The sequence below is a fragment of the Pan paniscus genome, chromosome 13 (assembly GCF_029289425.2).
Source record: "Pan paniscus chromosome 13, NHGRI_mPanPan1-v2.0_pri, whole genome shotgun sequence".
NCBI lineage: Eukaryota > Metazoa > Chordata > Mammalia > Primates > Hominidae > Pan > Pan paniscus.
In genome coordinates this window covers 84,629,815-84,645,092 of record NC_073262.2, presented here as the reverse complement: position 1 = coordinate 84,645,092, position 15,278 = coordinate 84,629,815, and the positions used below count along the sequence as shown (strand labels likewise).

General features: G+C 35.4%; 1 protein-coding gene across 2 annotated transcripts in view; it reads right to left on the bottom strand.

Moving 5' to 3' along the window:
* The window catches only part of PPP1R1C (protein phosphatase 1 regulatory inhibitor subunit 1C), a 145,135-nt gene that overhangs the window by 126,154 nt on the left and 3,703 nt on the right, over positions 1-15,278 (bottom strand). Inside the window, exons 1-2 of one of the 2 annotated variants that reach the window (XM_003823533.4) lie at positions 10,633-12,960; positions 8,941-9,001 (exon numbers count right to left, since the gene is read on the bottom strand). In XM_003823533.4, the coding sequence (XP_003823581.1) occupies positions 8,941-9,001; positions 10,633-10,713 (142 nt within the window). In that variant the 5' untranslated portion in view covers positions 10,714-12,960. Of the gene's footprint in view, positions 1-8,940; positions 9,002-10,632; positions 12,961-15,278 lie in introns of those variants that run through there. The other variant, XM_063595230.1, reaches the window with a different exon arrangement.

Here is a 15,278-nt window from a genome sequence, read left to right as displayed (position 1 = left end):
CAATATGTATTTATATGTAAAGAGTGTAATTCTGAAAATTGTTTTCTGTAATGATGGAAAATTGCTCCCAGAGAATAAAAAAACATGAAAGATTATAAATTCTCTAGCTTTTTAGTTTGCACAGTCCTTTTTTTCCTCAGCATTATTACCAAGGTCAAATTGTAATTGTGTTCTAATCAGATTGTCAATATATGTCTTTCATGATGTGGATTTTGGCAACTTATTTCACAAATGGCTTTGTTAAACACTAATTTTTACTATATCAAATTATTCTAAATGAAGTAAAGTCACAAAGATAATATTCTACCCAAGCCCAGAGAAGACTCACAGATATAGGTGTAACATTTTCCAACATGTGCTGGGAACCCCTGAAGTATTAGGGAAGATCTGAAGGGACTCAAATGAGTATGGAGAGGGCAGAGACCGCACACAGACTGGGAGGGAGAAGGTGAATTCTGAGCCCCCTGATTGTCACAGCTGGGACATTTGTTTTAGGACATGCCTTTCCCTCCACCTCTGGCTTTCACAGGTCCTTCCTGAGCTCCAGGTAGGCAATTTTTCTAAGGTGTCAAGGACAACGTGTTATATCTTCAGAGTACTTGTGTTTTAGAAGTTATAGCAACAACTGCAAAAGGTAAGATTTCAGGTAGTATGGAAACTAATTTAGGGAGATACTTTCCAGTATCTCTAAAATCTTACCACTTAGGTGTTCCAACCTGTTATAGTGCTTTCTCAATGTCCTTTGCAGTTTTATCTGTTTAATTTGAAAGCCTTGGATGGAGCTTGTGTTCTCCAAGTAGACTACAGACCCCACCACGGCCTACTGTCCTTCTTAGGGCCCAGGCTCTCATCTATGTCACCTGCCCAGGTCCCGGGGCATTTCTGCTTAAGCCCCTGGTAAATTCTGTCTGGAATTGTGTCTGGAATTGTGGAAACTGTGTCAGATCACTACTTAGTGGAAGTGATGCCTAGAAAATGATGAGAGAAAAGACAGAAAAATCCCAAGGCTCCAGGGCTTGCTCCTGAATAATTCCAAAAAAAAAAAAAAAAAAAAAGGAAGAAATTTAGAAGTAATCTTTTTCCATCAAGCACACAGCTTAGCTAGATTTATTGTTAGAGGTCCACTAATTTGCGGTCTTGTGGAATATGACTATCAACTAGAAGCAATTAGAAAGAACTGTTAGTAATTTTTTCTATCAAATTTGAAACTGAACAACTGTTAAGCTACCCAGAACAACTGACAATGATGTCATCTGTGTCTATTACTATGCAGACACCTATTTATTCAATGGACTCAGACTAGAGTTCTTTGAAATTAATGTATTCTATATTTAGTGGTGTGGGAAAACACATGTATTTTGATGACGCATGAGCCCAACTACCTCATGTGGCTTCTTGGGTCTTAGGAGGATGCGCTATTTTTCTGAGGAAACTCAGGCAGTAAACAGCCATCTAAGATTGATATCCAGACCTGAGTGATTCCAAAGCCTCTACTCTTAAGTATTACATATCTGCCTCCCCAAAGTAATCATTGTCATTTATCAGGCATCTAGTCTGTGTACTGTACAACATTTTAATCTAATCTTTAAAAATCCTGTGATAGACACTTCTTTACTGAATGAAATATATTTTGTATTTTTGGCATATACTATTGGTTTTACTACAAAAATGCATATGTCAGATTGTAAATATGTCTGAGATAAGTTTCTCCATGTGGGTAGCGTTGATAATTAATTTACCTGTTTTATCCCCTAGAAGAGTAACATTGTGCTTTAACCAGAGCTGGTGCCAAAAAAAGTTTGAAGGATTGACTTTGAATCGTTCACAGGCATTTAACATCTACTCTACTAGTAAGTTGGAATAAACAGTAAAATTTTAGCTCTGACCTCAATCCTTAATAGCTTAAAGCCCAGAGATCAAAATTAGTCATGCAAATGCTTCATAGACTAGGAAGCATAATAAATAAGTGCCTCTATGCCTTGGCCAGAATTAGCTTTACTGTGGTTTCAGCAACAGGGATTTCTGTTATTACAGTTGTATCATGGTACATCCAGACATAATATTTTCTGTTACCTAGACCACATGTTCCCAGAGGATTTAGAATAAGGACTCAATAAATCGAATTGAATGTATAAACCAATAAACAGCTTTAAGAGTAGAAACTAAGAGAAGAATATTAGACTAACATGACCAGACAATGGGTCAGATTATTCAGGGAAATCTTTTGCAATTTAAGTGAGTCTTGTGCTGAAGTTTATTTAAATAAGAGAAATTCGTGAAAAAGACAGAGACTGATTTATGCAAGTGAGTCAGTCTAGACTAAGTCTTAAAAGTCAGCATGAGAGAACTGCTTCAATAAATAAAGAAAGGTTAGCCAGAATATAGAACAGAGATGATGTATGAAAAGAAGTGAATAAAAATGGAGTGGAATGAAAATTGAGCAACAAGAGTATTTGATAGATATCTCTAAAAGATTTTTATACTCAATCCTTAAATTTTTTTTCTTTCTACATACTGTTGGAATATGAATTTCATTTTTGGTCAAACACAAATTGGCCACAAATATGTCAATTATTTGCAATAATGTTTTTCATAACCTTATGAAAAACCTAAGCATTAGTAGCATGCTTATTTTAAAAAAATCTTAAGAACTCATATTCCATGAAAATTATATTGGCAAACAGGGCATGCTCAGTTAAACCAACACTACAATATAGGATACATAATACTTCCACAATTGTATATGCCTCTCCTGATGAATTAGGGGGTACTATAGATCTTTTTTTTTTTTTTTCTTACGCACTACTACTGTTTTTTGGGAAAACTATTTGCCAATGACTAACATCATCTGGATTAGAAAAAAGCTGGGCCATCTTTGAATAAGAAATGCAGGTCCCTTTCATTTTTTTTTTCATTTAATTTGAAGATTGGACAAGTTACTTTGAAAACTTACAATGTAGCAAGCCTTGTCACTATCAAGAACTGGAACCTCATCTTTGGCTCACAATTATTCCAACTGATTGGGCTATTTGGCTGCACATACTGAAGAGTTAAGGGAAAATAAGTCAATTAATTGTACAGTACATGAATCACTGAAAGCCACATGTGTAACTTTTAAAAAAATCATTCAGCATTCAATAACTCATAAAAATAAGTGCTGAGGGAAATAAATAGGCTTTTTTACAATTTCTTAAAAATTAATACTAGCTAACACTTCAATGATCTTCAAACACTGGACCATTTTTTTGTATTACATTGTCATTAATACAGACAAGGCAAAATAATCGCTGAGCAATCAGCAAGGATTGTGGATTCAAATGAATTACAACCACATTCAAATGAGACCATTTAAAATGCAACATAAGTATGTGGACAATGGGCCAGTATAGCGTTTATTTGAATACATTTAATTGGAGGTCCCTGGAGGTGGCTGGTACCTCAAGATCTGGGCCTGATAATGTCTTACTCATCTTTAAGAGTCCCCAGAAACTTCTCAGTATGGTCCCTGGAGCCCAATTTTCTCTTGACAACACAATCATTCATTTTGCAAAAGAGAGGGTCTCCATGAAAAGAGATTTTGTGCATGTGATGCCCTAATACTGGAAATAAATTTCTACTTTCATTTTGTTGACCCTGAAAAACTTCCTGTTATTTTTGGATTAAAAAATAATCACCAGAAATTTCTGGAGCCCCCTTGCGTTTTGAACAATTCAATCTTAGTCCAGCATTATTTTCTAGCTATCATCCAGTGTCTCAGCTCTTCAAAATCTGTTTTTTTAACTTAGTTTCAGAATCCTGAAACGTATGCCTCATTTAGAAAGTAATATGCTACATACAGTATAAACTGTGGCTTCTTTTTCGTTTCTGGAAATGAATAGCCAAAGCAATTGCACATCTCAGTTCTCTCTAATGACCAGGCCTGCTATCAAATTTGAAAGGAGATAGTATTATATTTAGTATCATATATCTCTTATGTCTCCTATTAACTAACTTTTGGGAACCTGAGGCATGTGAGAACAACTTTTGTTTTTATTCTTGATTTCAAAGGATATTTGACACTAAAAGGGTCAAAGATAAAGTTGATTTCCCCAAAATTTGGCTGTGATAGGAAGTTCAATAAATATACTCAAAAAACTATTTTACCTTATGTTTCGGATTCCACTTTTTAGATGTACAGTGAGCTTTTAAATGACGTCAAAACTCCTGGGTACTTACCCAAATCTGCACTTATCTCCAGGCCTCATACAGCTCACTCATGTTTAATAGGCATCAGGTCCATTAAATATAACTGTAACCATATTGTCTCTGCTTAATGGTAAATGGAAAACAATGGATGCCACAAACTTTAATATTCAGAAGACCTGGTCTAGGCTGGCTTTTTACTGGAAGACTGTGTCCAGCTCTGGGCTTCAAAGGCAGAGCAATAGGGAGAATTCGGATAGAGTTTATTAAAGCCCTTAGGGAGATTTAGAATAAAAGAAAATAATCATTCATTCATATTTTTTAAAAGGTGAGAAAATGACTTTTTATTGCAGAGAACAAATGAAGTTATTTTAGAATAAAGTGGGGAATTTATATTTAAGTTTGGTATAAGAAATCATTTTCTAACATCTGAAATTATCAGAGCTGGAGTTGAAAACCCCGGTTAATTATGGATTCTTCTCTGAGGTATATAAAATGGAGCGAGTCTCAGGGACTTGGGTTGGTTTATGTATGTCTGTCATGAAGATGTGTGGTTAAAGTAGGTATTTTCTGAAATTATTTTCCAACTCTAGATTTCAAACGCTGGTAGCCAAATATACAGTCTTTTCATAAGTCTACTTAAGACATTACTTGTTTTTAAGTAGACTTAAAATATCTATAGATGTGATGGAATAAATTACAGAAAGTATCTTTGCCATCTATTTCCCTATAGAGAGGATTTACACATAAGCAGCTCTCTAGATAAAAAAAAAAATATAGGAACCAAACCAGTTCACTACAGATTATACAAAAGTAAAAGCAAACAGCACACAGTATAAGAATAGATAATAATGCTCTCCTGTGTAGCTTCAGAGAGCTTATCATAAAGAGGCCCTTAATCAGAAGAGGAACTGAAAATACAGAGAGGCAGTTTGCTACACAGGTCACTCATGTTGGTAGCCCCAGAAAACATTTGAAAAAGACGAAATATAGGGATCTTTGGCGATTCCCTACTTCCCCTATCTCAGTTTTTCAGTATCTTTTTGCTGCCACCTGACTGTTGAGAGTTATTCCTAGGAGCAAATACATTGTTTCTGCTTTTTCTACCCTAAAGACACACCTTTGTTACTAAACTTTCCCAGACTCATGCCTTCAATTTAAAAATTTTAGTTTCATCTCCCACTATTTTGAGTTAAACTGATTTACTAACCCATGCCAGAGGGTGATAGTTCCTTAACAGATTAAGTATCTGTTTACATAGTGCTTCTACTGCTGAGAGTTCTAGGTTATTTGTCAGAAAGGGACTGATGGGACATTATGCTGCCCCTAGAATACAACTAATCAGGTGCCTATCTCATCTATGTGTTTAGACCAGCATAGATGAACTAGCAAACAAAAAATCTGAATATACATCTTGAAATATCTTTCTATTTTTCCTCTACAAAATATAAACAGAATATATATAATCATTCTTTCAAATACTCCTATAATTTACTCTTCCTGCAAACACTTCAAAAGGTTAAAAAAAAAAAGCAAGCTATGTCTAATCCATTTAACAGTGATTGCAGTACACTGATCTTGTCATATGAATTGGAATGTTTTATTACTTATGTTTCTATAACGAAGAATTTAATTTTCTTTGCTTTATTAATTGACAGTAAAGAAAGATTTGCAGGGTTTTGAATTTTAAACAGCATTAATGACAGGTGAGTCCAAGAACAGCCAATTATTCCCTGGCCAATTTCAGTGAATTGAAGAGATTTGTTTAGTTTTACCAGGATTTAAAGCTGCACCCAGCTTTTGTTTTTCAAACAACATATTGCTTTTGGGGGACAGGAGAAACACTTGCTTAAAAATGGTCATTTAACACTTATGAGTGTTTTCGTTGTTACTCTTATTTGTTTTGTTGTTTGATAGAGAGTGTTCAAATAATGTGTGGAAAAGAAACTGTTGGATCGCGCAGAAATATTTAGAACAGATGAGATTATGAAAATTCTGTTTTTCTTGTTATATCTTTGTTCTTAAATATCACATGCAAATATTGTATTCCCGAACACATCAGTTAATGATACCTAATCTTTGTTGCACTTTGCAATTTTTAAGTCATGTTCATGGTAACTCTTTTGATCATTACTACAACCCTGTGAGGTTGAAAGAAAGAACACTATGATCCCTATTTTATAGATGAGAAAATAAAGCTTGGAGGCCGGGCGCTGTGGCTCAGGCCTGTAATCCCAGCCCTTTGGGAGGCCGAGGCGGGCGGATCGCGAGGTCAGGAGATCGAGACCATCCGGCTAACACGGTGAAACCCCATCTCTACTAAAAAAAAAAATACAAAAAAATTAGCCGGGCGGGGTGGCGGGAGCCTGTAGTCCCAGCTGCTCAGGAGGCTGAGGCAGGAGAATGGCGTGAACCCGGGAGGCGGAGCTTGCAGTGAGCTGAGATCGCACCACTGCCCTCCAGCCTGGGCGAAAGAGCGAGACTCCGTCTCAAAAAAAAAAAAAGAAAGAAAAGAAAGCTTGGAGATATCCCTTTCCCAAGATCACATCACATGGCTAGTTAAGACCAGTATCCAAGTTTGATTTGGTTTAGTGTTCTTTTTTTGCTGTTTGTTTCTTTGTTGTTATTGTTGTTGTTTTATCTTTAGAGTTATTTCCCCAGTAAGCTTGGTGCTAGATCATTTTTACTGGGAAAACTATAAGCTTTTAAGGGTTTTACTACAAAAATCCATCACTAGTCCAAAATCTCTAGTTGCCACGCACACTTATCCAAGTCCTATACACAGCCAAAAGCTGATTAATTCTTTGTAGACTATTCTAGTTTCCATAAAGGGGGATGAAGATGCAGGCAGGTGATGTACTAAAATAAAGTAGTTCTCTGTGAGATGCTATTTGCATCTAATTTGTCTCCAGTGGTGCTTAAAAAACAAAGAGAAGTATGAGGTCAATTAGAGAAAAGGGACAATGCCATCTAGTAATTGGGAGATCTGACAAAAAAAAAGGTTTCTAGAGAAAAACTGAATCTCATTCCCAGGGATATTTAAGTACAATTCCTTAATCTACTAAGATAAGTGGTCCAGAAAATGGATTTACTTTGTTTGGATTTGCTTGTTTATAGGGCCTGAATGACTAGTCACATTATAAAGCCTTCACCATGTAGTGCAAACTGATATTTTCAAAGCCAGTGCCAGTGGAAATGTATGGGCTTCAGTATCAGAATTACCTGCATTTGTCTCTGGAATCCGTCACTTCTAGTGGAATAGCCACAAAAATCACTTCACCTCTCTGATACACACTTTCCTCATCCAAATGTCACATATTTGGCACTCAAGAGAATGTAGCTGCTATTTTGGGAGTTCAAATGAGAGGATGAAGGTCACTTACATGACTTCACTATGTTCAAACAGCAATGATGCCTATAGACCTCTGAAAACTGCTCTCCAGGAGATAGAACACCTGGAAATCAAGTTGTGCAGTACACCTTAAGGCAGGCATAGGGAGGAAAGTTTTAGGACATTACAGAAATGTCTGCTACCGTGAGCAAGGCAGTGATGGAAAATTGCTATAAAATTACCCCCCAAATCGAGAAGACTTCATTATCTTCATACTTGTATTTATTTTAGAATTATAATTACATATCATTTGCACCTCTTATTTAACCAAATATAAGTTAACATTTATTGAGATAATATATTTGAAAATAATTTTAAATGCAATGACACTGTAAAGTTATAGGATCAAATTATAATTATTCATTTTCAACAGAAATAAATTAGCTTGCTTATTTTCCATCACCTGAAAATTTTCTTGGATTTGGGCTAAATGATGAGTAGCCTATTAGTTTACTTTCTTTTTATATGTTTCTCTAATTAGAAAAGAGTCTGAAAAAGTCAAGGACTATTTCACCCTGGTATTCTTAGATCACTCGCTACAGTCTATTATTAGACATATTATGTTTCCAGTGTTTAAACTCCTTTTGTCCACCCATTATTGTTTATACCTGCAAAAAAATCCAACACCAAGTTCTGCCTGGTTGCAAATTAATGTCATGACCTTTCCTATCCTACTTGTATATCCAGAAGCAGCACTTAAATGTGAGACTAAAAATCACCCCGCTTCAATAAGTAAATAATGTTTGTGGATTACAGATCATAGTCTTTTATCAGGAGTAATAATGCAGTTTTCATTTTTACAGGAAATGGAAAATAAAACCTCAACAAATGGATTCAGCCATTCAGAATGGCTCTCAAATAGGCGGTGCTGAAAATTGATCTGGTTACTTGTCAATTGCATTATTCAGAGATGACGTCAGCAGCAAAGCTGAAGCCAACGCTGGGTCATTGCCCACCCCATGTCAACCTTTTCCATATAAAAAACTTACTCTGTAAAGATATAAGCATCTCTAGGGCTGTAATTTGAGCTTTGAAACCTAATTAAACAGCTTTCCACCAGCCTCATTAATAAGCAGTAATCCAGGTTCCATACAAACACCTGAACATATGACAGCCAGTGCTAGCAAAATATTTCATAGCATATCATCACTTATGATATTCTAGAGGAAATACAGGCTGTGGCTTGAGATTATTCCTGTAATATTTATTTCTGATTCTGTTTACGATCCATTTTATAGATTAGCTTTCTAGAGTATTGCTAACTGTGAAATCCTAAATTGAAACTTTTCAGTAATGACATGTACTTTGATGTTCTTTAAACAATTCCATTCTGTTCCATCAGTGTGAAACACATCATGCTTCTTTACCTGGGGGGTTATGCTCATTGAGAATCACAAGTGATGCTGGTGTAGGTCTTCTTTTCCTGATCTGTGAACGACAAAAGCCCAGCTAATATCAGTGAGTATTAGACACTGCTCCAGGTTACTCTGCAGCTTGCAAAGCTGTCTCACCCTCATCTTTTCCCCACATGCAAAAGCAAATTTCTGGAGGACACATGGAAGGTGCTCACTAATTTTATTTTGAAATAATAGAAAGCCACAGAATTGAACTGTCTGATAGAAGTATCACCCTCTTTGACCAAAAAGCTACATTTCCACGGAAAAGAAATAATTATATACAACTGAATGATACAACAGAAAATTAATTTACAGTGAAGGTACAGGGTTGACCTGATAATGTTAGTGGCTTGCTTGGAGCCTCATAACATTGGTGGTGCTTTCAAGATTCATTACCCTTATTTTTAAACAGGATAAGGAAGAGCTTGGAAACCTATTTCTAGCAGGTACCAGAGTCAAATCAATAGCATAAGCTTTGAATTTCAATTAATTTTGTTAACTTTTTTATTTTCTAGTATAGTATTTAGAACAAATAAACAAATGAAGAATAAATATGGATCTTATGAGAATATGCAACTTATTACAAACTCTAAAGTTTTTTTTTCATTTTAAGAGTTACAGGAGCATAGTATTGTCAGAATCCCTTGAATATAATATCCTTTATTTGTTTATTATATTCATTTATGGGTAAATTCCCAAAGTAAGTGTCAGTAGGATAGATAATAAAATTTATCAATGACATCCTGTCCAAGATAGAAGCAACATCCCATTCAGCATGGATAGACACATGTTCAAGGTTACATTTATCTGGCCTGAGTCTAGGTGCATCTACCTCAGATTTCAAAACATCCTGAAACACTATGAGTCACGGATTAAATAATTATTTTTAAGACTTTATATCAAATACTTGGAAAAGGATTCAAGAATAATTTAAGTTTTAAGAAATGAATGGATTAGGTTGATGTCCTCATAAATTTCTTTGCTTTTGCCTCCTCACAGTTGCAGTTCTAAGAGATGCCATTGCATCAAGAATCTAAGTAAATCTGAATATGAAAGGTGATACAGATGTAAACCAATATTAGACATGGACAAAGAATCTAGGAAATGTTAAAACACTGTTTGTAATGTCTGAACAAAACGATTTTAAAACTGTACAAAAAGCTACAAATCCTAGCTGTAATATATTATATAAACTTATAATCATTGTTTTGTGTCCACAATAATAAAACATATGAAAATAAAGTATTAGGCCTATAGTCTCAAACTATTGCAGGATTTAATGATTTTATTGCTAAATCATTTTTTATAAAATAAAATGTTGCTCATTTTGATAATTTTTAAAAGTTGCTCTAAATGTTGAAACTGTTATTTTAATGAGCAAAAATGAACAGATTTATGAATCCATATCTGAATTGCTTACAGAGCCATTTTCCCCTCAGAGGTGCTAATTTTGTATCAAATGAAGTGTTACATTTTAGACAATAGTTCTCCCAATGCAATTTAAATACAAGTATGTGTAAAAACCAACTTATTTCTTGTTTACATTATCTTGAAAGTCAGAGTTAGCAAAATCAAAAGGTAAAGAACCTTTCAATTAATAACCAGAATGCATGTTCATATTACCTTATGTACAGGAATGGTTCCCCATGCAATTTCACATACCTGCTCTGCTGCTTCAGGTGCAATCTGACTCTGGAATACAGGCACGGCAAACTGTATCTTTTTGGGACTGTTGGGCTCCATGGTAATGATGATAATTAGTCAGAGATGTGAAGAGCTCAGAAAGACTAACCCTAAGTGGTGTCTGGGATGTGTTTCCTCAGACACACTCCACTAAGCCACACAGAGTGCTTCGTAATAAATAGCTGTAATTCCAGATCGAGCAAGTGAAGATGCCGAGGTTTGAGTAACCCCCTTCTTCAACATCCACGGTGATGCCTGGCTTGCCTGTTCCCCCACCAATCCCTTGGATCCTCTCAGCACAATACAGAAAGGAACAATACGCTAATTGTGTGCCTCTTCACTAATACACATGCCAAGCATTCACTCAGCAGCTAATTGAAAATGCAATGCTAGCCTTGAAGGACCCACTGCCCTGGGATTTGAAAGAAAGGCTCTATCCACTGTACATTACTAAACGGCTGCTCAAAAGTGCAATGTAAGCTCCCTCTGAGTATTGCAGGGATGGGCCATTCATTATTGATGAACATCAAGCAGGAAGTTTTTAGAGTTGGGGGCAGGGTTTTGGTATGGAATCATTTCTCTCAGCAACTTATAAGTCAGATACCTTTGCTATTTCACATTCAGCCACGAAACAGTTGAATGGCCATGGAGGGTAAGCCACAACCAATAATATCAGCTATGTTTATGCTATAAGATCTGGTTAGTTTAAACTCATCCTAGGAGGCAGAGCATCTGTGGTGTAGTGAGGGCAGCATTACTGCAGGGCTGAGCAGATCTTAGTTCGAGTTCCATCTTCATAATTAACAAGCTCTGTGGCCTCCAGAAAATTACTGGCTACGTCTAGGCCTCCACACTTCCATCAGAAAAATGAGAGGATTGGACTCAATGACCTTTAAAGTCCCATCCTGTTCCAACATTCTAAAATTGCAGTTCACAGTTTTCATTAGAGTGGAAAGTATTGTGCTGCTAAATTTAGCAAACAGCTTGGAAGTCACTGCTGCTTCAATGACCTCTATTTTATTTCCTGGTGGAGCCAGTTACATTCTCTGACTTGGAAGAATATGACTGGAAAACATTAGTAGAAACCTAATGGTAGTCAACATTATGGCTTGTTGTCAACAGTAGAAATGTATGCAAAGATAAGGACTTGAAAAAAGCATGAAGTGGGTAATGTTCAGAGGGTTGATATTGGCTAGTGGTCAGGGAACAGTGGGACACTAGCCTGATTGCCACATTAGTTAATGTCAAAGGGGGGGTAGTAACATAGCCAGATGGCCTTCATGCATTCGAATACTTTTATGAAGGAAGTGTGAAAATGAAACTGCTTGAGATCTCTGCTTTCTTGAGAGGCATTATGTGATGAATACTAGATTTGTAAATATGTTTTTGGATGTACTTAATATATTTAGACATCGACTATGATTCCAGGTATTTACAATTGAAGTTTTTATTTTTTAAATTCTGATTCTGTACTAGGAATCCATCTTAATGATTTAAATAGGCAACATTCTGTTGAAGGAATATAGAAAGGAATATGCATTATTGAAGTAGTTTTCTATATTCACTAGGGGAAAAAGCAAAGATGTGGATGTGAAAGCACTTTTAGTGGAGAACAGTGCTGACTAGCAAGAAATCTTGTGATGAGTTTATCCGTGTAGTGTCGAAGGGAAATTTATAAATTACATTTTATGTAACAGTTTACAAAAGTCTCCAGAAATAAAATCTAAATTGATATCATTAATGAAGTTATTTCTTTGAATATATCTTCAAATTATATAAAAGGAAAACAAGACAAGACAGTATTTTTAGTGAGGAGTTAATCCAAAACTTCACATAATGTAATAATTAAGAACATGCACTTGGCAACCTTGAGTTCAAGCTCTAGCTCTGCTACTTACCAAGTTTATCAGTTTGGGCAGTAAGAGAACTTTCTTCTTGTGAGGTTTAGATTACTCAATTCCTGAAAAGAGCTCATTACAAGGCCAGCACGGAATCACTCAATAAAAGATAGCTATTATTTTTCTTTCAGCCAGATTTTTCAAAAGGCATAAACATACACATTTTCAACCAGAATCACTAAGAATATCTATCTACTTGGAATAATTTGATTCCACTTAGAATAATAGGTGACAAAGTGAAATTTCATATATGTGTTTGGTATAAATACCAATAAAATGGTTCTCATTAGCTAATTGCCCTATTTTGAATAGGTTGATCAGAGACAATATTGTAAATGGGCTATCTAGACCCTTTAAGCTTCTTGTTTTTTATGAGGCCAACTCCTGTGTGTCCATTAAGATTCAGTTAAGTATCATTGCTTCTAGGAAGCCTTTGTAGATTTACTGTTCTCCACATTGGGTTTAAACTCACCTCTCTGTATTCTTAAATAATGAAGCATAACTCTATTTATCATAATAACTACCTACATGTCTTTTGAATGTTTAGTATTTTGCAACTTTATTTATTCACATAGCAAATATTTGTTGAGTAGATACTATAGTCTACTCCACACCAGGCCTTTTGCTATGGCACTAGAGGAGAGATTGTGTTAAAAGGTATTTGAAGTCCTTTTAAAGCTAAATTGTTACTTGAAGAACTACTTAAAATGCAACTTAAATGTAAGATAATCTAAAAAATGTTAATATAGAGTTTGCATGGGGGGTATAATTTTCCTAAATATTAAGTGCACATTTTTTTATCCCTATTAGAGACAAGAGTAATAATTAACCCTTATATGATACCATGTGCCAGGAATTATTCTAAGTGCTTTATCTGCATTAATTTATTCCAACAACTGTTTGAGGTAGATATTATTGCTATCCTCAATTTAAAATTAGGTAATCGGGAGTCAGAGAGTTTAGATAATTTGTCCGGGGTCATCCAGCTAATATATGGCAAAGCCCAGTTTCAAACCTGGGCAATTTTGCATAGGGCTTGGGCTTTTAATCACAACAGCATCATGATGGCCACTATAATATAAGGCCGGTAGAGAAGTCAGTGAAAGTCAACAGAATCTCCGCAGTGGTTAGAGGTTCTGACCATATCAATTCCATGGTAAAAGATCTTAAGATGACGTGGTATATGAATGAAAGAGAAGCAAGTAGCATGACTAGGATACTATTAATCAAGATACTCAATCATTGCAAATTAGATATCAATATAGAAAGGAGAGCCTAAAGTTGGATGTTGTACCACCAAACTGAAAAAGGAATCCTCTCTGTTGCTCTTTAAAAGTAATGGGTTCAATCATTAAAGATTAAAAAGGCCTCTAGAACAAGCAACAACTATAGTCTCTCTTCAAAGTAAGTGATACTGGAGTAAAGATGGAAAAACATTAGGAAAATAGGCCATTAGGCCTTCCTAATTTTACACTATAATATCTATCTTGCCCTACTTTGCATGATTCCTCAAGACCCTCCTACAGGCCGCCACAGTTCACCTTACCACCAGTCTTTCTGTGGCCTCCCCTACCTCCCTGGAAGCCATCCTGCCTCCCCGCTCCCTTTTTTAACCCAAATTATATTCATTCTCTAATTCCACCTCCTTAGAAAGAGACCTTCAGATTCTCCACACAAGAAGAATCACTCAATTTGTTCCCTCTCCTGGTATTTAATTATATATTGTTTTATGTTATTCTATAATAATTTCCTATGTGTTTCTTTTGCCTCTTCTCCTAGACTGCAAATCCCATCCTATCTTAAACATAAACATAACAAGCAAGATGCTGGTCATCTAGTAGTTACTAAATAAGTCCAATTAGGCTTTATCTAATACTATCAAGAAACGTAAGGTGTTCCAATAAACTGAATTTTCCAAAAGACTATGGCTCACCCTTTCAAGCCCTACACCTTGCTGTTAGTATTTCTTGCTATAGTTACTGCCTCCAAATACCATAGATACATAGTTCTTATGACTGTTTTTAGAGTTATTTTTCTTTATCTGATAACTGTCAATACTTGTTTTTTAATTGTTACCTGATATTAACAAGTGCTTTCTTTGAGGGAAGAGAAGGGAAAGAAAGGGGAAGAGAGGAGAGGGGTGGAGAGGGAAAAGCAAATTTTTAAACTTTTTAATGTATTTTCTATTCAAGGCTTTGTTTTAAATATCTTGAATTCATGAATCTTGAAAGTTATGCAGATATATGAGACATGACTTTGTTTAACAATTGGTTGGCTAACTAAATGCCATCAAAAATAAAAGCAAATATGTATTACACATGACTACATTAAATGCTGGAAGTACAATAATGAACAAAAGCAGAAAAAATACAATATCATCTAGATATGAGTCCATTGAAAAGATTTCTAGCCCTAATGCAATGATTTTCTGTCTCTTCTATTTAAAACCCAAATGCTGGCAGTCACATTTCAGATGCACTCCCTTGCATGTCCTCCTTTGATTCTAGTTGTAACTTCATTCATTTCCTCCATCAAAGAAAACAGATGCATGGGAGAGTGACAATATTATTGGGCTTTCATAGAATTATCTCAATTATATTCAATGTAACCTGTTGGAGAACTCCAAAACCTTCATATTAATATTAAATTATTACTGAACCATTGATACCTAATTGAGACAAAGAGGCCTATCTATAAAATGTGGTCGAATCCCAGTAATATAAGTGA